Raw genomic sequence first — 23,191 nt, 5'->3', positions numbered from 1 at the left:
CAGTGAAAACTCATCTGTCTTTCAAATGCCGTTCGGAGTCGGCGTTAAACATGTGCGTCCTGTCCCGCCAGTTTGCAGGAAGAATTAAAAGAGGCATGACACAAGTTGAAAGAGAAACTCGGCCCAAAATCTCTTCGGAGGTTATTCGCACCTTCTATTTATTTATTTACTAAGGCGGTTTTGAAACCACAACGATTCAACTTAGAATACCTTTTGAATCAAATTTACCCAGCAAGAAAATAAGCACACTACGAACTAGCTACAAATTGGTTTCCAATAAACCAATGTGCACTATTATCTGTTTTTTTTTTTTTTTTTTTTTTTGAAAAAAGCTAACTAATTTTGTATGGCCCTAGCCAAAAAAAAAGTCATAGGTGGCTATTTCTGCACTACTTGTAAACTAACTACTAATCAACAATTTTTTCTTGAAATATATGTTAAGCCATTTCAACAGTTATATGTAACTGTTATACTTAAAACCATCTCGCACCTGCGAAGCGTCAAATACAATCAAAAGCCAACAACCAATGGCCAATGGCTTTTTTTGGGATGCATGAAATCAGATCTGGATGAAGGAGAGGAAACATTTATTTTCATGTTTTTTTGTTTGTTTTTTAATTTTAAAGAAACTTTTAAAATTTAAAAAACAACCTGTAAATAGTGAAAATCCAAAATATAACATATAAAATTTTCTTATATTTAACCTTTTTTTTACAAATAATTTTTTGCTCATTTTTGGTTTCACTGTGTCAAATTTGACCACGAACTTGGCAATATCATTGAAAACGGCCTATCATACAATGTCAAATGCATTTGGCTTCCGTTTTGACTACAAAGTGACAGTTAAATAGACCAATGAGTGTACTACTGTTGACCAAATCTATGGAAAATTTGACATTCAAATTTCATTTGCTAACATGTTGGTAATTTATTTTCGTTTGCATCCCATTAATAAATAATGCGAAAATATGTGAAACAAAGGGAAATAATAAAATGCGTTGTAAAATAAATGAACACAAAATTTTAGTGTGGGTTTTGACTACACACTGCTTTACCGATTTCGAGTCCTTAATGTGACATGATGGAAATGCTTTTGACCACAGCTGAGCAGCGGGCCAGCTTGAGCCAGTTTTTGATAAAGATTTAGACTTTATGAAAAGCAAGCTTTAGAGTTATTACCTTTTGATTTTCTTAAATTTCTCAATTACAGTGGTTACCATGGCAATGCTGCTTGACTTTTCAATTGGTTAACAGCTGGCTTTTTGTACTTAACTAACATTGAGTCATTTTTCGTAATTCTGTAAATATTCAGCTATCAGTTAGTTTTTTCTAGCAATTGATAAACTTTTTCTGCAGGGTATATAAACCCCCTTTCAGAATATCGCCATGTATATTATTGTTGTAAATCAATATTTTCAAGGCAAACACTTTTTTGGAAAAAGTTCCAAGATTCCATATAATTTCACATTGTCTTTGGGACCCGTTTTGAAAAAAAAAACTAATAACTAATTTTGGTTTGATAATACGCTTTGAGTTTTAAATTTACCATTTAAGGGACTTCTTGTAATTGGAAACACTCTTGATAAATTTGGGACACCCTAATGAGTATATACATCAGTACATGTTAAGGTCGCTAAAAGTATTGACAGTCTTTTGGAGTCAAATTAAACAGCTTTTGTTGTTAATAAGGCCAGGTTGAAATGACCGGTCAATAAAGACCTCATATAGACTGAATATCTCCATGGTGTTTAATAAGGCCAGCAATTGACAAAAGAAAATTAATGCATTGAATTATGATTTGTACGAATACAAAGAATAAAAGCCGAACATAACGTTAGTACGGTAATTATATACCGTTAGGTACAAAAATATGGAGAGCAGGCGAAGCTAAGCTTTAAACGGTAGGTTCACGTGGTCACCCAGTACTTTTCTAAGGTTATTTAGGTGAGAGAGGTAGAGGAGTGAAAGTGGGAGTGATGGTGGAAGTGAAAATGGTAATGAAAGTCAGAGTGGAATATTTGCTATTTATGTAGATTCTTTAAATAGATTCTATATATGGAGTAAATTAGGTGGTAGAGGCCGTGGAAGTGGGAATAGGAGTGAGAGTGAAACAAAAGTGTAAATTCGCGATATATCCGTAATTACGTGAAGGCGAATGCAATATTTGGTATACAGATTCCATATATGGAAGTGCGAGAAGAAGTGAGAGTGTGAATGAAACAAAAATTGTATTCTCAATGCCTCAGTAATTTTTTGACTAGGGAATCCAATATTTGGTATATAGATTCCATATATGAATTAATATATATGAGAGATATGAAGAGTGGACGAGAGGGTAAAAGTGCAAATGGGAATGAGAGAGGGATTGGGAATAAGAGGAGGTATTGGAATGAGAATGGGAGTGGAAGGGAAATGGGCTTGGAGTGAGAGGAAGAATTAGAATGAGAAAGGAGTGGAAATAAAGGTAAGTAAGGAAAGTACAGGAATAAGCAAGAGAAAAGGAGGTAAAAGTAGTTAAGTTGTCGTCTATTCGATAATAGAGTGCTAGGGGGAAGGAAGTCGACTTTTGAAATACAAGGCAGGACAACACCTGCCGAGTATGCTTGTTCTTACTAAAATGCTTGGAATAACATTCCGATGGATGGAAGGGCCGAGGCAGAACTAGATGAATAGGAGAAGGAAAAAAGAGTGAGAGGGAGGAAAAATAAGGCGAGGGTGAGTAAGGGAAGAGGGAGATAGCGAGTAACACTCAGAGAAAAACGCCGTTCTAAAATCCACCACCACTGGACTCAATTCAAGCTTTTTATATTCTTACTCTTTTGTCCTTGAAAGTCGAACGACCTGTTCTCAAAACAACAGCCTTGGTCTTGAACTGACAACCATTTTCTTGAAAAGAGAACGGCTGGTCTTAAAATATGAACAAATGTTCTATTAATGAGAACAATGTTCTTAAATTAAGTTCAAGAAAAATAAATCGGTACAATTCGTGTTCACTACAATGTTAAATACACTCAGGGAAAAAACATTGTAAAATCAATGAAAACGTGCTTAATCCAAGCAAAAACGTATTTAAAAGTGACGTAAATATGAAAATTTTTATTTTAAAAATGTGCATTATAAAGTTGTAAAATCAAGTAAAAAGATATTTGATTTAAACATTTTCCAATTTCATTTTAAATACATCACGATTTTGAATCAAAAATGATCACATTTAATTTAAAAATTTTCCTTTTTGATTCAAGCATGGGTTTTGTTAATTTAAATAACAAACGCATTTGATTTAAAAATATTTATATTTAAATCAAATATGAGTTATATCGAATCAAATACCTAAATTGTTGAATTAAAAATGCACGTATTCGTTTTGATAATGAAACATTTTACTTTTTCGACTTCACCACACTTTATTTATTCACCTTTTTTAAGCCATACAAAAATTGTTAGTTATAATCAAAAACTTAAATCTAAAATCGTACTATCAAAAATGCCTTATGATAATTTTATCATATTAAATTCGGCATTTAAATGAAATGAGCTACATATATATTTATATATAATAAAGTTATGTGTATTATTCAAACAAGTTAAGATAATCAAAACTGATCAAAACATCACATGTCTATTGTTTTGTTACAGAATAAATACATGATAAATACAACGTTTAAAGATATTTTGGTTTTGCGTATGTTTTGCCATTATTTATAGAATATAAATGTAATGGTTGACTTGTAAACATAGATATATTTATAACTTTTAAAACGTCTTCTTTCAAGCCAACATCATAGGAATGAAAATGTTGGTCGAAGCTTTTAATATATATAGGATAGCATATAATATAAAGAGTATTATTTTGATACAGAAATGATTTAATTTTGAATAATTCAGAATTATTGTGAGAACATAAATAATAATTGCTTTTATAATAAGTGCCTTTATAATGTACTTCATTTAACAACATTACAGTTTTAAAATTAATGGGTTGATTGATATTTATTTTTAAAAAAAATTCCTCTTTTGTTAAATCTAGAATTTCATAGCTTTTATAACTAATAATTGATTCAAATGATTTTTCATTATCTAACAAAAATTTAGAAAATTTTATACTTGACTTTATTGCTATAGAATATGGAGGATTAACTCTCGAAGTAATGCTGTTAAAATATACTTTAGCTTCTTTATGCTTCGCTTCGAAACGCATACTCCAAATATATTTAAGAGGTCCGCGGTTTTTAATAGCTGTGGGGTAGTGCACAAGAAAATGATGTTTGGGCTTTAATGTCCCAAAAAGCCGAATATGAATAGAGTGATGCGATTTAATTAGCTCTTCCAAGATAACCAGCTCTTCAGTAGCTATTTGAGGTTTAAATATGTATTCTATTATTTGCATTAAAATTAAAAAAAACTTCCAGTGCTCGTTATCGCGTGGTATTATAATCAATTTTATAATAAATATATTACCCGAGCACCATTTTCGTTTGGAAAGAGATTTATAATCTGCTCGAGCAAATTTGCAAAATCCTTGGCTTTTAGAATAATGTCATTTGCTATAACTTCGTCAATAACTATGCTTATGAGGTCGTCACGGTTTCTGTTGGTCAAATGTTGATTTTTTTTGTAGGATTCTAATAAAAGCTTCCCCTTGCAAGTTTGTTGGAGTAAACTTAGTAAATCCTTGTTCAAGAAAGGATAGTTATTAGGGGTATTTAGATCGAAAATAATTTATTAAACTTACTTTGTTGAGACAGTGAGGCGAAGAAGATGATTGACTTGACGGCATAAAGTTATTACTTTGTAACCATTCAGTTACTTTGCTTGGCATCGACATGGTTTCATCATCTATTCCATACTATTAACAAAATAAAATATGTGAACGGATAAAGATTTTTTAAGAATTTACCAATGTACATACGCACCTCTTTTTTCTTCCAAATAAATAATTTCTCTCTAAACTCTACACGTAGACCCAGCGGCGGAATGGCTTCCTGTAGGTCAGCAGCCTTTAGAAATTGCAGGCTTCTGAAAGTTATCTGCGAAGCTGCAGGTCGTTGTCAGATATATGTAATAATAGCAAGTTATTAGCTCGATAAAAATATTTATTTGTTAAGTAATTACTCACCTTTTAGGAATGGCAAAACGTCGACCAAATCAAACTCTTTCAGCAGCTCTACCAACTTCTCCTCATCCTGATTGTCAACAATTTGTCTGGTAGTAACAACTACTCCTTCTAAATTTGTACACACTTCTTCAGATTCCACGTTCTCGAAATTATAAATAAAATCATCAATTTGCAACGAGTTGTTCATTTTGTTCACAATATATCAAGCAAAATCCACAAAATAAATTTTTTGTCAGAACGGACAGCAAATAAAATCAACTAAACTCAGCAAACTGCTTCTTCTTACTTATGCATGAGCCATACTTTTAAATATGAACATGTTTAAAATAAAGACGTTTATGTTTGAACTAAAGTGGTACATTTTTTATTCAAGTATGGAACGTTGTAATCGCACGCAATTTTTAAAATGAATATGTCAATATTAGAATTAAAAATGCAACATTATTAATTCAAATATGAAACATTTTAAAATCTAAAATACACTTTAATTTTAAAAATGGCATATTTAATTTAAAAATATTTTGATTTGTTTTGAAAATCTTCATTTTTAAAATAATAATGTCGTCGTTAAAAACGTGCATATTAAAAATAAAAATTTTATTTTTGATTTTAAAATGCAATTTTTCTCTGAGTGTACAACATTTGGCATAAGCTATCAAGCAGTTGTATTGGCCCAGCGGTTATGATGTTGCGGTTGCGATCGTGTGGCGCGAGTTCGATCACCGTCAAACTCTAAATTTTTGTATGTTCTATTTTCTTTTAACTCTTATTTTTCGTTCAGTTCCATTCACATATGTACAGGTAATTCTCAAACTTGTTATGAAATGTTTTAAGTATATATGCAGATTACGTCTTCAAATAAGAATAATTTCTCAATAAGAGAAATATATGAAAAAATGCATATGATGAATATAATGCATTTTTTTCTCAAACTTTGGAATTTTGATAAAAAATTTTTTGTTATAAATATTTTTTATTTATGACAAAAAAAATATTATTAATAAAAAATAAATGGGTACCTACTGAAAAAATACTTTTCCCTCCAACCAAAGATCAAGCACGAACCGTTCTTGAATTGAGACCGAAAAACGTTAAAACGACCCCAAATCGTTCTCGAAGGGTAAGAACGAAAAATCTTAAATCAAGCCCAAGTAGTCCTTAAAGTGAGCACATAAGTTTAACACATCAATACCATAGTCGTCGTAAAATATGAACTGTGTGCTTGGAAAAACTGTTCTTAAAACAAGCCCATCGGTCACGAGTTAAGAAAAAACGTACTTAACAGACTTTTGTCAACGATTGTTCATAATTTTGAACTTGTTTCGTTCGTTTTAGAACGATGTTTTCTCTGAGTGTAGAAAAACGAATACAGCTCATACGGCCGCCGTATAGTGGTGATAGCGTACTCCACCTAACACACCAAGGATCCTGGGTTGAAGTCAAGTTTTTTCAACTAGAAAAAAAATTTAATTGGGAAAAAAGGATTTCTAAGGGGGGTCGCCCCTCGGCAGTGATTTGGCAAACTTTTCTCATATATTTCTGCAGTAAAAAGCTTCTCAGTGTAAAATATGTAGGTCCCGTCCCGCAAGTTCATAGATAAAATTAAAAGGAGCATCGCGCAATTTCGAAGAGAAGCTCAACTCTAATCTCTTTCGTTGAACTTTAACCACTGTGCGACACGCCCTTACAGTTTCTCAATGGTACCAAAATTTATATGTGATATCGCCAAATATACATAAGTAGAATTATCGATTTTGGGTATCAGAAATCCAACAAAATAGCTTAATTTATAGAGTTTCCATAAACCACACTCATTTTTGAGCCTTGGACGACCTCTATAAACCATCACAAAAATTTATATTGTAACGAATTTTGGGAGTTCCTGATAATTATGCACCTTCAGCTAACGTTCGAATCGCTGAACTGTCGAATAAATAACTCCAAAGTTCAGTATTGTAAAATGGGCTTTATTTAGACTACTTTGAAGTCGTACTTCACAATTACAATTATAATTCACTACTAGCGCGTTTAAATCAAACTGATTAGTTATTATTCAGCTTGCGCTGCTTTTATACTGTCTGTTCCCTCGTTCGCATATTTCTCCAAAGGTCTAGACTTTTCACGAACATGCCTTCTGGAACAGTTGTATCTCTTGATTATTAACCTATATTGTGTGAGTACTGCTCTTAGCTGATGACTACATATATGTATGTGAAATAATCTCTTCACTTCGAGTTGCTGATTATGCGTGTGGAATATTCTTCGTTGCCTTGTACATAAGTGTGGCTGCTTGCTTTAATGTGTACATGAACACAAGTGTGGCTGTGTGTTTTTTGTTGTTGTGATAAGGGTTGAGACTGGGGCAAATCGTATATAAGGACCATGCTAATGTACATATTTTTACATTTATACTCCAACATAGTCAATGCAATGCGATTTTAGAAAACAAAAACAGAAATCTATGCGAATTTGTATGCGATACGCATAGATTTTGCTGACGCCAATGTCTAGTCAACGTTTCTAAAGCGGATGGGTGGTTTCGCTGGTGAATTATGCGTCCATATGTATATATATGTATATGTATACCTACTTTATCTGAATGAATATGTCAATGCTTTGTCAATGCAAAAATTTACACCTGTGTGGATATAAAAAACGATTGTGAGAAGACACATATGTAAGTATGTATGTGAAGCAGGGACTGCTTAGTTACCGAGCGCGATCTACATTGATTTATGAATAGTTTGGAAATGCTTACGGGATATCACTCAATAATTTTTTTCTCTTCTTAACATTCATAGCATTTATGTACGATTTTGGTTTGAAATAAAACATCCTAGACTCTAAAGTACTACGAACTACATACACTGTAACCAAAAATTCATGTTAATTAACCAGGCTCAGTTAACTCGCTTTCGCCTAACTTATGTACCAAGTTCGTAAGTCCGCCCATCTGTTGCGTATTCATTTATCTATAACATTAGATAGAGGCGTGCGAATGTTGTGCGAAACGCGTGCGTGTTGCGATTAAGTTTTGATGCCAATAAACTTTTAAATAATTTTTTGTCGGATTTTTTTTAATGTGTTGTAAACTTTAGTTATATTTGTATAACAAACTAGTTGTCTATTGCATTTAAAAGCTAGCGTTTTTTATATAAGGCTAGTCGGTAAAAAAATGTAGTTTTTCACATAAGCGTGTATGTATGTAAATCTGTATTTACATTCTCACAAGTATATACTAAAATTGCATTCATATTTCAATGCAAACCGTGGTCAGTATAACAAAGTATTTGACCAGCACAGTTGGATTGGCTTAAGGAGGGCCACTTTTAACACCTTTCACCATCACGAAAACTGGCACTTTATTGGACAGAAATCGTTCGGTGAGCTATCAAATAAAGTGCTAGATACCTGGCATATATTGAAACGAGTTTCCGCCATTATTTGTCTAACTTAGTTTGGAAATAAACCGGTTTTGGTATTGAGCCATCTTCAGTGTCATTTTTCATTCACCCTGTCAAACGAAACAAAATGCAAAATGGATATCTAATAGGAAGATATCCAAATTACAATCACAGTTAAAATTGAATGGATTTCGGTATTGTGCCATCTGCAGTGTCATTTTTCATTAACCCTGTCGGACGAAACAAAATGCCAGATAGCGTTAACTGAAGATGGTGAAAACCTGCCTTAGAGAGATATTTAATAGATATGTCAAAATTACTATCACACTTACAATTGGATGAATTGAATCATTCAGCGCGTAATATGACTTAAACTGTTCAATAGCATCCATGTTGTTTAAGAATTTTAGGGATTCAAGGGGTTGTGTAGCGCAATATATAGCTTCTCCAACCCAATTGTCAACCTCACCTTCGAGCGGCGAATCCCGTTTCACTAACAGACGAGGCTCTGGCGACCCCAAGCTCCTCATGGAACTTGGGGGTGGGGAGGGAGGGATGGCCTGAAGGTTCAATGTGGCCATATAAATCGTTCCCGAGATGGTCGGGCCAGCACCTTAATGGTGCTGTGTTACCGGAGCGTATCGGATCTGTATCCGACAAAGGACCATCACATCGATAATACTCCCCAAAGCCTTCGGGGAGTAACCTAATCGCTACAACAACAAGAACAAAAACAACATCCATGTTGTTCTGAAGCAAATTACGTGATGACATTAACACATTCAAATACTCTAAGAGTGTTGGACAATCTATATTTCCATTAGCAATATCATAAATAAATACTTCTAATTGTGGAAATCATCTTTTTACTTTCTAGTGTGTGAAGATTGTCAAACAGTTCTTCGTGACTACTTTTTTGCACACGGTGAATCCTCATAGAAGAAACGCCATATAGTGGAAACATATTCAAGCCTTGATTGTATAAAAGCTATTGTTTGAAAGCTTGTTGGTTTAGGGATCTCGAATTTCTTATAATAAAAGTCAATAATGAGTATACATTGGAGATTATAAAGTTTAGATGCTCCGTAGATGCGATAACCTAACATCGACTCGGATCACTATCTCGTCGCAGCCACAATACGGGAACGCTTCTGCGCGGCTAAACTCAAGGAACAAAAAACACAAGGAAAGCAATACGTGGAAAGCCTGCAACAGGCTGCCAACGATTTCGCAACTCGACTCTCATACCTGCTCTGTGAGAGCATAAGTCAATTCGGCGGACAAGGCCGCGGACGCTGATGGATTGCCTGCTGAGCTATTCAAATACGGCGGTGAGGAGTTGCTGAGGCGCTTGTAACAGCTTCTTTGCAAAATAACGTTGGACGACTGCATGTCTGACAATTGGAATCTAAGTGTTTCTCTGTCCAATGCGCAAGAAGGGGAATCCTGCAAATTACGCCAATTATCACGTAGTCATCGTTCTTTATATCGCATATAAGATCCTGTCAATTGTGCGGTTGATTAGCCCATATCGGTACGCCTTCAGACCGAGTAAATCTACCACTGACCAGATTTTCATAATGTGCATAATCTCTGCACGAAAATTACCGCCAACGAGTTAGAGGCTTTGAATATACCTGGGGCAGGTATGCATGTCGTAAAAGGCGACTCAAATGCCTAAATGATGCAAGGGGTTGCCAGCGCAATTTATATATTCTCCAACCCAATTTTCAACCTCACCTATCCGTAGCGAATTTTGTTTCTTTAGCAGCCGAGGTTCTGGCGGCCCCAAGTTCCTTATGGAACTAGTGGATAGGGGGTCGTATGGTATAGAAAGATCAATGTGGTCATATTAAATCGTTACCTAGTTGGTCGAGCTTGTAACTTAATGGCGCTTGTTACCGGAACGTACTAGATCTATATCCGGCAAACAACCATTTAGATCGATAACACTCCCCACAACCTTCGGGGAATGTGTCTATCGCTACAACAACAACAGCACGAAAAGAAGCTACCTACATGCCGGTACGTCTGAATTTGGTTTCACCGCAAAACTTATACGGCTGTGCAAAATGACGTTGAGCAACACCATCTGCTCAGTCAGAATCGGAAAGGAACTCTCCGAGCCGTTCGAAACTAAAAGAGCTTTCAGACAGGGATACCCCTCTACCCTCGATTTCTTTAATTTGATGCTGGAGAAACTTATACTAACTGCAGAACTTCACCGCTCTGGAACAATATTCTATAAAAGCGTGCAATTTCTGGCGTATGCTAATGACATTGATATCATCGGCCTAAACACCCGCGCTGTTAGTTTTGCTTACCCCAAACTGGAAAAAGAAGCTGTAAAGATGGGTTTGATAGTGAATGAGGACGAAACGAAGTACCTGCTGTCATCGAGCAAAGAGTCAGCGCATATGCGCTTGGCAACCGCTGTTGGCAGCCATAATTTCGAAATAGTAAAAGACTTCGTTTCTTTGGGAACCAGCATCAACACTAGCAACAACATTAGCTCTGAAAACCAGCGAAGAATCACTCTTGCCAATAAATGCTACTTTGGACTAGGTAGGCAATTGAAAAGTAAAGTCCTCTCTCGGCAAACGAAAATCATACTCTACAAGTCACTTATCGTTCCCGTCCTGGTATATGGTGCAGAATCATGGACTATGACAACATCAGATGAAACGGCTCTGGGATTGTTGGCGAGAAAAGTTCTTCGAAAGATTAATGTTCCCCCACACCAACAGAGTCCAGCAAATTAAAACACAGCGGCTATGCTGGCTAGACCATGTTAAGCGAATGCACGATGATGTTCTAGCCAAAAAAGTACTCTTATCGGAACCCGAAAAGGGCGACGATTGAAATTCACTTGGTGTAACCTATTGGCGCTAGTTAGCCCAACGAAGAAGCGAATGGCGCGCTTTCTTGGAGTGGCATAACGGTTTAAACGGTTAAGCGCCAAATAAGTAAGTAGGTAAACTTGTACCTGTTTGTATTTGTTCAAAGCTATAATTGATTTTCTAATTTTTTGTTCATATCTATAAGTATGAATATTTCTCATTCACTTTGTTAATATTTAATTACTTATTCTATACCATTGGCAATATAAACATCAATCACCCCATTGTTCTCTTTCGGCCATGGTCTGGGGCGTATACGTAACATTTACTTAATGACCACTGCATTGTTTGTAAATTTATTCTTTCTGCACTATTTCACATTCCAATGAAGCATTCATTTTCAAACAACGCAATTATATTCATAGTTATTGGAGTTAATTTTTGGTGTGAAGGTGAACGTCTCTGTAGAAAGGTGTCCAAGCAATAATTTTAGGCAGCTATTTACAAGGTCGATTTGAGTTTAAAAGTGGGCAATGCAATTTTTGAAGGCGTTTTTATGTGGATTTTTATTTCAGCACCATGTAATAGCTAATAACTAGGCACCTTTTAAACAGCTATAAAAATTATGACTTAATGATTAAGCGAACATTTGACTCTAGGTAGTTGAAAGAAGGCACAGCTGTTGTACCGCAATTGATTAGCATCCACTTTTGAAAAAATTTGGATTTTGTTTCGCAAAAGTGCGAAAGTCAAACTGTATTGATTTCTTAATACATCCCTAATTGAAGCAGCGCGCAAGTCTCACGAAATTAGCTAGTCACGACGAGTAAGTAAGTGCTTTATGAGGTTTTCAATAGAAAAAGTGGTGGGATTTACCTCAAATATTCTAAAGTGACGGCGGTCACGATTTTGTAATCTTTAAACTTCGAATTATGAAATAAACCTTTTTGTGGTGATGTGAAATCCCTAAGTGCTCCTTATATTATTGGGATGTACAAGATAGCATGAGACTTACTTACATATCGCGATGTTTGAGCATTTATTTCATACAAAGCGCCGCGGAAAGGGTTATTTTTTTACATGGTACCTCTGCATGCGTTCGTGCACAGTTTAGCTACAAAAGAAGCTCTTTGATTGAGACAATGCAACAATTGGAAATCAGCAAATTAAGGTCACCCAACAATATTAGATGGCATGCCAAGACATTTGGCAAAGACCAAATAATGGTGTATATTGGAACGATTTTCCGTCATCGCTTGTCAAATTTGGTTTTGAGACAAACCGGTTTCGGCGTTGTGTCATCAGCAGTCTGATGGGATGACGGAAAATCGTTCCAATATACATAATTTATCCACCCTGTCGGAAAATCAACAAAACAAGATAAGTAACCAAATAGTGGCCATATTTGACTTAAGGGGCAGTGACAGACAGTAGTAGGGACACCGCAGTCTACACAGATGGGAACTGGGGCTACTCTGTAATCGTGGCGTCTGCAATTCAATCAGCCTTGGCAACTTTCTGACTCTTGCAGTGTTTTCCATATGGAGGTTTATAACAAAGAGAGGCATCTAAGCTGCCACAGAATATTACCCTACCAAAAACTTATGCAACGGTAATTGTTTTAAGTCAGGTTGCCTTAAAGGCAGTAAAATGTAATCTGATAGAATTGTATATAGTGCGGAAGTATCGAGTTTCTGGATCTCCAACCACTGCAAAATTTAAAGCAATTAATTTTCTGTTGAGATGACCGGGAGAGGTATCGAAATAAAAACAAACGACGCTAACAACTGCGTACGATCACAAGTCGATTCATTCTTTGCCGACGTCCCGGACTGAAACAACACTCTTCTGATTTCTGTTCGCATGGATTTTTGACAGCCTGGCGGACGAAAAGGGTTTTAGATTCCTCGCTCCCACTTAATTTTATACATAAAAGCAAGTATATTAAAAACTAATGTTGAAGTATCTGATTGAGCAGTTTTACCAACACACGGCACCCACTGCGTGCATTTACTCAGGAGTGAGTAGACATTTGATAAGTAAAGTTCTCCCTCTGCCAACGAAGATCATGCTCTGCAAGTCACTTATCGTACCCGTCCGGACATATGGTGCAGAAGCATGGACCATGACAACAACAGATGAGGCGGCTCTGGCAGTATTCGCGACGACAAAGAAGTTTTAATGATGAGCTGCACGAGCTTTAGCAGATACCAACATGGCTACGCTGGAGTGAAAAATGATACTCCTGGCAAACAAGTATTCTTATCAGAACCCGCCTATGGAAGCAGAAGGACCAGGAGGAAAACGATTTAAATCCCCTTGGTGTTAGAAATTGGCGTCAGTTACAAAAAGACGAAGCGACTGGCGCGCCTTGTTGGACGACCATAATTGTTTAAACATTTAAGAGCTCTCGCTGACTGCTTGTTTAAGCGGTTGGGTTCACAGCAAACAAACTGAGTTAGCTGTCGAATATCCTAGCGAAATACTGCGACTTTCTGAGGTTGCTTGCCATAAATTATGATGGAACGATACAAGGTGGTAGCATGGTAACATACCTACAAACATAAATAAACGTTCCGTGTACTTTGTTTTTGTAAATTCGATGGACAAATGTCAAAATCGTACTGCGCCGGAAGATGATGTATCAAATCAAATAAAAAGAGTTTATAATCAGCTGTTCCGTGCTGACACCTTGTATCGTTCCGACATGCCAAAAATCTAGTTCAACTAGCGACAAAAACAATGTCAGTATTAGTTAAATAAAATTATTCGTGCTTGATTTTGTGCCGCCTTATACCAGGTTTACACCCTGCCAAAATTTATTTATTTTCTTTTATATTTCTGTATACATTTTGAATATTTTTAAGTGAACTATTTGTCTTTAGTTTCGAAATCTTTTAACAAATACTTATTTTAAATAGTGTTGAAATTGCTTTTTTAATTATCAGTTTAATGCTAATTACTTAATGCACTCAGTAATACATAGCCCACGTTCGAATGGACAGTGATCCAGATCCCGATACAAATTTAACATGCAAATGCAACAACGAATTCATTCATATGGATCACAATGTTAAATTTCTATCGGGATCTGGTTCACTGTCAATTGGAACGCGAGTATAATCTTTAAATTATGTGATATTCAATAAGCAACTATGAAGATGTGTTAATATAAATTTGTAACACCATAATTAGCACCAAGTTTCATAGAACTGGGATACTTTATGACGTCATATAATATTGACTTTTTAAAGTTGAGAATTAAAGAACAAATATTGTCAAATATGTATAGCAAACATTTAGAGATGTCGGTAAAATAACAATTCCAGGTGCATTTAACCCATTTAAAAATCTGTGAAAAATGTATGAGTTTAACCCCTCATAAAAAGCTAACTCTGATTTAGTGCAGGTGAGCCTTATATGTAGCACTTAATATATAGGTAGGTAGAATGCCTACGATTCCAGTCATTCTGAAGCCATAGGTAATGTCTTAACCAACTAAAGTTTTAAACCGAGAAGGTTTTAAATCTCACTTTCGAGTAACCTTAACTGATTTTCCAGAATGGGCCTGTCGGCCGATCTTTGACGTATTCTTAGTTATGTTTTTCTGCTGGGGTCAGCATCTACAGTTGCCAATTTCTTCATTGCCTAATGATTAACGATTACTATGCAACTGTCAAACTATTTCTAAAAATTGTAATAAATTATGGATCAAACGAGTATTACTTGTCGCTAGTTAACATATGTCATTAGTCCGATCCACGATTTCAGAGCTATTGAGTTTCGATCACGTAACGTAAAACGTAATACGTGCCCAGAATGTATGCTTGATGTGGGGACGACGTGGTAGCGCTAATATGAGAGAAATGGTATGAAGGTTATCGGTTTGCTATCCATTTTTTACCGACGATTTATCGGTTTGTATTATCTACAAGGTAAAGATGAGTGATCGAAGTGTTACACGTTTGCTACCAATAACAAAAGCTATCGATGAGTTTTCTATACTTTATCGACGAGTTATCAGTTCATTATCGAAAAGTTTATCATCGAAAAATTATCGATTATATAACAAAAAGTTTATCAAAAAGTTGTTGATTTGTAATCGAAATATTCTCAAGTTTTTAGCAACCAATTTGTTAAGGGCGTCTTATCGATTTGTTATCAAAAAGTTATCGATTTGATATCAAAAAGTTTTCGGTTACTTCTTTGCTAATTTTTTACTCGCATATTATCGATTTATTGTCTGGTTATAAACCGGATACCGATAAAATTATAATAAGCCGATAAGAAGCCACTAACAAACCGATAACTCGACGATAATAATTCGGTTGCAGTAATTAGCCGATAATAAAGCAATAACTTGTCATTATCGATTGTTACTGATAAGAAGCCGACGAAGTTCTTCTCAAAAAGCCCAGGTATACTGAGACTCCAAGTAGATTCCAGCCACACGCCAAAGTCAATCATAGAAACGAAGTTTAAATTAAAAAGATAACCGTACCTCTAACCCAATCATAATTTCTCCTAGTAAGTAATTTGGACTTTCCACACCCGCTCCTAGATTCATATTTTCCAATTGCAAGCGATTGTTAATCTTAGATACTCGGTACTGGATAAGAGAGTTAGTTGTTATTCATACATATTTGGCGGTCTTCCTCTTTTTTTACACTGAAATAAACTCTGTCACGCTTTAATATTTACAATCTGTTCCACAAATTTTACGAGCGACTACAAAAATATTTACTTAGCTAGTTTTGAAATTAGTTTTGCTTCAATTAGTTTTAATAAATATTTATTCACCTTTGATGAGCCAGAAAAAAACTGCAAACGTCTAACTGAATTACATTCTTAACACATTAGGGGGACTCGCTTGTCTTGCACGGTCCATGATTGCACGGATTGTTTATATTCTACGGCAAAATATGCAAGACTACGAGAACACCCCATTGCGAAGTTATCGCATACATCAGTACGAAGCGTCAAAAAATTGGCACATCACATAACCAAATACGGCATATACTGAAAGAAAAAGGATGGTAAAATCAACCGAAATACGGCTCAATTCAACCGAAATTACTGTCAATTTTTATCCATCGCAACAAGATGTTGAATCAACTGCGCACAAATCGTTGATTCGTAATTGACCGTTTTAGTAGTCAAATGAACAAAAAAAAGTTGTTGCGACAGTTTTGTGCGAAAGTACCTATGTTGCGGAATTTGCAAGGCAGATGAGTTTTCACTGAGATCTTTTCATGGCAGAAATACACTCGGAGTGCTTTCCGAACAGTGCCGAGGCGCGACTCTGCTTAGGAAAATTTTCTTCTAATTGTAAAACCTTATTTCTAAAATTTTTATGTTGCTTTGTCCGGGGTGTGAACCCAGGGTCTTCGGTGTGGTAGGCGGAGCACGCTACCATTACACCACGGCGGCCGCCATATACATACGTAAATATGTGCATGCAGAGCGCAGTGAGCGTAAAATTCTCTTTGAAATTTGCTCATGTATTGACTGTTGATTGCTGTTGAAATGACCAGTGAGATCAGTTGTGTTAACAAAAAAAAATCAGTTAGATTGATTAGGAATCTATCAATTTTACAGAATTTTGTTAACTTAAGAGCGACAATTTCTCTTCTGTTGAAATGACTAAACTAATTTGTTCGCTTGACAAAGAACTCGGTCGAATTAACCATAATTCGATCAATTTCACCGAATCTCCATTAAGTCAAGAACAACAGAACCGGTTTGTTGATTACTCTAGCATCATTTCTTTCAGTGTATAAATATAAAAACAATTGCTCAATCTTTTCGTGAGCAAAATGAGAGGGTTGAGGAATGCCGTTGAAGCAGCGTTGATTTTCATTTCTTACTGTAAATTGCACGAATTGCGCATAGTTTTTTACGGGTATTTTATTGCAGAGACCCTACATTCCGTGCAATCCGTGCACCTTTTGCAAGACAAAGCGAATCCCCCTATTAACTTTTCAGCGAAATGTAAACCAGTATCACCAGCAAAATTCTACTGTTTCAAAACTTATATTTAGGTAACGGGCTGGTTTAACGAGCTAAATTTAACTGCTCAAGTGGAATATCTTCTTTACTATAAATTGTGTAAAAAATCTTGACTAATTTAAGTTTTAGACCAGATTTTGACGGAATTGAGCCCTAATGTTCACTTGCATTGATCGAAACGTATTGAAAATTTGTAAATAAACCATAGCATAATTTATTTAAAATTAACCTTTTTTAGTAACCTTATCTATCATCTATCTCGTTACAGGGCCTCGAGCATTTAATGTATAATCTGGGCATTGGCCAAATTGAATTCGAAGCCGAACATACAATCGACAAACATCGTCCGAAGGGTTTCAAAACATGGGATAAAGAGGATGATGCAAAATTGACAGAATATTTTGAGCAACAAATTTTGACTTTATCGCCTGCCAATGAAGATGATGTTCAAGTAGTAGCCCAAGGCGAGGCTGAGAAGAAAAATGTTGACGAATTAGATATACTAGTTAAGGAGAAAGGAAAAGAAGTTTTGCTGGAGTTTAAAGAGATGCATGACCCAAGGCATAGACATCCAAGGGATAGTGGTAAGAAAGTTTTCAAGATTGAAATGAATAAAAAATTACTTAAAAATGTGTTCATACTTTGGGTAATAGGCCCCCCTTACAGCAATACAAATACGTGCAGACCCGGCAGACGTTGTTTTGCCCTAACTTTAATCAAGTTGAAAAATTTTAATGAAATTTTTACCTCTTCCTATTCCTTCCCACTCTCTCCCTTTAATTTGGCCTTTTATTCACTCCTCTCTCTGCGTCTCTTTCTGCCTCTAAAACTGTTTCATCCCTATTCGCCCTAGCTTCCTCGCCTTCTCCCTCTCCCATCTATCTTTATCTGTCCATCTTCGTCGAAGTCTATCTCTATCTCAGTCTCTTTCTTCTTCCCTCGTTTTTCTTCTTTCTAGCTCTTTTTATTTTTCTCAATTTCTTAATCCCAGTCCCATTCACAGTCCGTCCCTGTCCCTGCCCCAGTTCCAGTCTCAGTCGGAGGCCAGTCCCAGTCGGAGTCCCTGACCCAGTCCCAGTCACAGCCCCAGTCTCAGTCGCAGTCGCAGTCCCAGTTCCAGTACCAGTCTCAGTCTCAGTGTCATTCCCAATACCAGTCCCAGTCCCAGTAGAAGCCCTGTTCTAAGTCCTAGAAAAGAAAAGCTCATAGAAGTATTTGACCTTCTGAGCCTTTAACTCATTAGGAACTTCATGTTTTGATTTTAGACTACAAACACTCTTTCAATAAATTGCTCATTGAGGTGGCCAACCTTTGCGCAACCGACCTTCAGATATTAAAAGGTTTTCATTGACTTTTGTTACTTATTAGTTATAATGAGTTTGACCTACACTTTGGCGGCGAAGTTTAGTTCAACAAAGAGCAAACGATTGCGACGTCAATTAAGTGTTGCACAAATATAATGTATGTCACACATGCAAATGCTTGCAACTTGTTAAGAAAATTCTACCCTGTAGAGTTAGCATAGCTACGAACCACGGTTTCTTCGACTTTTAAGTCCATCGACTGGATAAGTCCATATTTTGGAAGCCATATTTTTTTTTTCTCAAAGAAGACATCGACAGCATGCATCGCTTTCCTCTTTCGTGGTGGATGCTGAAAAGCAAAATATTTAAGAATCTTCTTGACAGGGCGGGACAAGGCTATACTCAGAAACTTTTTTTCAGAAGTAGGGAAATGGGAAAAGCTTCAGTATTTTGAAAAAAGTATTTGTGGCGAAAAATGATTGCCAATTTGGGAAAAGTTTGCACTTTACTTAGCCGCGAAGCCTCATCTATCACAAATCGATTACCGTATGCGCTCGTCTTACATGGATATCCCAGAGTTCCAAGGTCACTTAGCACTTATAAATTTATCATATCTTATAAAATCTGTGCGACTACTGCTTAAGGAATGGCGATCTACTTTGCACTGGTAAGGTTAGGTTGAACTGACCGGTCCGTGAAGACCTCCAATAGACTGATTGAGTCCATAATCCTGTGAAAAAACAGGGCCTTTATTAAAATTAACTCCACCCTTTTGGGAAATAAAAGCTTTCTAGAACCTATGCAACTTCTTACTTCTACATCTGTAAGCGGTGTCACTCCTAATAGCTAGAGCCGCGCTCCGTCGCTTCCTCCTTCAACTCGCACTTGCTACATCTGCTGATGAGGCCTAATGTATAATCATGACACCAGTAAGCAATGTCCAGCCAGAATACACATCTCCCACTTTGCGTAGACTTCTAGCACAAATAATCCATCTAGGAATGGATCTCTTTCTAGACGACAATATGTGTTTGAATATTTATAAACTTTTCTTAGAAGCTGTTCAGAAGACCTGACGCACAGCAATCATCAAGACGGTTAACTAGTTTCACATAAAAAACCAGAAGCGTGTATTACTCATTCACTGAATGTAGTCTTTGGGATATTAAAAAAAAATAATCCGTTATTTAAGGCTCGAGCTCGCGGCGGATCTGGGACTGACCCCACTTTCAATCTAGCTCCGGAGTAGCCATCACGTGAATTCCTACGAGGAGTATTGTCCGATGGAAGTTCATGCGGTGCGACTCAACATTTGGGAAACCACCTCTTGCTGTATCTGGATAGATGTTGATTATGTGAAGTCATTATTTAGCGTAGCTTGTTCTTCGAAAAAGCCAAGGTACCTAGATCACCAGAAAACTTATCTATCGTCCAGGTCGGTTTTATCCTTAACTATATCATATCAGCACAACTACTTTCCAACAAATGAAGAAAACTTTTGATATCGAATGTACCGTAGACTCTTGATACCTACGAGACAAAGAAAGAAACAACTGGATATCGCTAGTATATTTGAAGGGCTTTTGCTGTTTAAGCATCATATACGTACGCATCACATGCTCACCGAAGCGTAGCTTAAAATCGCTCAGTTCCAGTAGTAGAGATGTCTGTTAGCAGAAAGGCCTCTATTTGTAGCACTTCAGTCTTAGCATTCCATACAAGTTTTACAAGCCTTAGGTTTAAGCTGAGACTGAATACAATTAATGTGTGGTACTGATACTACTAGTAGTAGTGCTGATACTACTAGCGTACCCGGCAAAGCGTTGGTATGCCTACATTTAGAGTGGTCCTCCCTTCCCGCTATCAATCTGTCCCGTTCTCTTTTACTCTTTTTTCTATTTATTATTATTTTTTGTCTTATTCCGGTTATTTCCTTATTTCCTTTATTTTCATTAACATCTAATTATTCTCCTACTCTCATTCCCGCTCCTGCTCCAACTCCAACTTCCAGTCCTACTCCCACTCCCACACAAACATTCTCTTCCATCCCCTCTATCTCACCAACATTAATTTAACAATGTTTGGAATCTCTAACAAGTTGTACCTGCTTCAAATAATTTCGGAGAAATAGATAATTTAAATTTTTCCTTATAGGGGGCGGGTCCATTTACTCAAATGCCAATAGTTTCGGCCGAATAGACACGGATTTTTGGTAAAAGTAAATTTAAACTGCCAGCAGGCGTGCCCTCGCCTGCCTTTCGACTATATTTCTCCGACTTTCTCTGTGAGCGAACTGGCGGCAAATGTTCAGCGGAACATCTTGTTCTTCCGCTATGTTCAGCACTAACAATGAGCATTTCCAGCACTGTGGCCATCGCAAGTCCCCTTGAAAACGTGATTGACTGCCGCTTTATTTTAAATCAGCTCGTCCATCTATAATCATTTTAATAAAATATCTGTTGAGGTCTTAAGCGTGACATTGCGGTCAAAATTAAAAAAGAAGAAAAAAAAAACAAAACGCAGTGATGTCAAGAGACAGAAAAATTACAGGGGATTAACAAACATTTTTAAGCGGATGCCTGCGACTAGTCATTAAATCATACTTTTTTGTTTATTTATATTTGTATCTAATTTGCATAATAATAAGCAGATTATTTGATGTCAATGTGACTTTTACTTTTCAATCAATAGAAAATTAGATACAACTGAAATTTATTTAACGAAGTACGCAGACTGCGAACTTGTGCTGCCAGTATGACGACTTTTGTTTTGACTGTTTAAATACGCTTTTGTTGAAACTATTGTCAATTAAGAGAGGCGCACATTTTCCACCAATAATGTCACAAATGCATATGCTTAAGTATAATACTTAACTGCAATTGTAAGTACGTAGAATACAATTGACTCGTTAGCATGCGAGAAAGCAGCATTTTGACAATGGCAACACATTTTTCTTCACAGTGCAATTGTAATTATAATGAAAATAATATCTTTTTTTTTCAGTGGCATGCTTTATAAAATTAGTTAAAGTAAGCGCAAATGTTGTTATTTCAGTTTTATTATTATTTTGAATACAAATATATACGTAAGATATTCACATAAGATAAACACTGGAACAAATGTTCACCTTTTAGTCATTTTTAATAAGAGGGAAAAGGGCAACAAACGTTTTACTAACAAGCAACATTGTTTTACCAAATGTAACCTCACTTTAATTTTTATAGTTGAGTTCCACTAAGCTCTCCACCACCCGGATTCTAACATTCGCTAACGCTAAATCTCTATCGCCAAAAATATTGTGGCGAATTTTAGCATCACTAAGCTGTTAAGGCCGCGGCACAATGACATTTTTCATAGATGCGTTTAAGACAAGCTTATGCATTCCAATAACATCGCCACAATCAACCAAGATGTTGCGTTTGTAAATATGAAGGAACTTCAGACTTGGCAATTGAAGTTCATTTCGCCTTGCCCATTCATATAAAAAATTTCGCGAAGCACTGGTATAAACATTTTCCCTATATAACAAAAATACTTGCTAACATATTTTGTGTCGTATTCATTTGTTATATTGCAGTTTTTAATTGTGAAAAATGTTAGAAAAGTTACCAACGAATGGCACCCTTAGCTAACAGCCAACAGTCGCCCCAGCGGGTTAGGGGATCAGAATATACCCGCGGTAGATATGCCTGTCGTAAGAGGCGACTAAAATACCAGATTCAAGGGGTTGTGTAACGCAACCCTTCAGGTTGCCAGCGCAATATATAGCTTCTCCGAACCCAATTGTCAACCTCACCTATCCGCGGCGAATCCTGTTTCACTAACAGACGAGGCTCTGGCGACCACAAGCTCCTCATGGAACTTGGGGGTGGGGAGGGGGGAATGGCCTGAAGGTTTAATGCGGCCACATAAATCGTTCCCGAGATGGTCGGGCTAGCACCTTAATGGTGCTGTGGTACCGGAGCGTACCGGATCTTTATCCGCCAAAGGACCATCACATCGATAACATTCCCCAAAGCCTTCGGGGAGCAACCTTATCGCTACAACAACAACAACAACAACAACCCTTAGCCAAAGCAAATGTCAAATTCTTCTTCTTATGGTTTGCTTGTAACAAAATTTGAGAGTTGGCTACTTTTCCATATAAGATGGCGTCAGTGTCGCTCAATCTACCGTTCTCCATAAAAATACGTGCAATCTACTACTCATAAGGCATAAGCACGTGTTAAACTCATCTATATGAAAAACTGCTTATGTGTCGGGGCTTTTAGTAAATAAAGGCACAACAACGAAAACATTAAAGCAAGCTACACTTCTGTACATGAACACATCAATCATCATTTATACACATACATAGAAGGCAACGAAGAGATAACTCGCACATTGTGTTACTCACACATACACACGCATATAGCTCAATTACCAAGCAGGAGATACAACAGTTCCAGAAGGCGAAACGTCTAGACCTTAGTAGAAATATGCGGACGAGGCATCAGAGCGTATTAAAGCAGCGCAAGC

At 36.5% G+C, this 23,191-nt stretch overlaps 2 protein-coding genes across 4 annotated transcripts in view; one reads left to right on the top strand and one right to left on the bottom strand.

The window, feature by feature from the left end:
• Positions 1–23,191, top strand: part of Zip71B (Zinc/iron regulated transporter-related protein 71B) — a 96,236-nt gene that overhangs the window by 56,905 nt on the left and 16,140 nt on the right. For 2 of the 3 annotated variants that reach the window (XM_067787010.1, XM_067787009.1), the window contains exon 2: positions 17,638–17,953. In XM_067787010.1, the coding sequence (XP_067643111.1) occupies positions 17,653–17,953 (301 nt within the window). In that variant the 5' untranslated portion in view covers positions 17,638–17,652. Of the gene's footprint in view, positions 1–17,424; positions 17,563–17,637; positions 17,954–23,191 lie in introns of those variants that run through there. The other variant, XM_067787011.1, reaches the window with a different exon arrangement.
• On the bottom strand, positions 4,418–5,303 carry LOC137252702 (uncharacterized). The gene is made up of 4 exons (XM_067788747.1): positions 5,117–5,303; positions 4,914–5,035; positions 4,733–4,846; positions 4,418–4,671 (listed from the first exon to the last, which is right to left on the bottom strand). The coding sequence occupies exons 1-4, from the start codon at positions 5,301–5,303 to the stop codon at positions 4,441–4,443; spliced, it is 654 nt and encodes a 217-aa protein (XP_067644848.1). The 3' UTR covers positions 4,418–4,440.

The sequence above is a fragment of the Eurosta solidaginis genome, chromosome 5 (genome assembly GCF_040869045.1).
Source record: "Eurosta solidaginis isolate ZX-2024a chromosome 5, ASM4086904v1, whole genome shotgun sequence".
NCBI lineage: Eukaryota > Metazoa > Arthropoda > Insecta > Diptera > Tephritidae > Eurosta > Eurosta solidaginis.
Note: the sequence above shows the minus strand (reverse complement) of the source record. Positions and strands in the feature narration are given on the sequence as shown.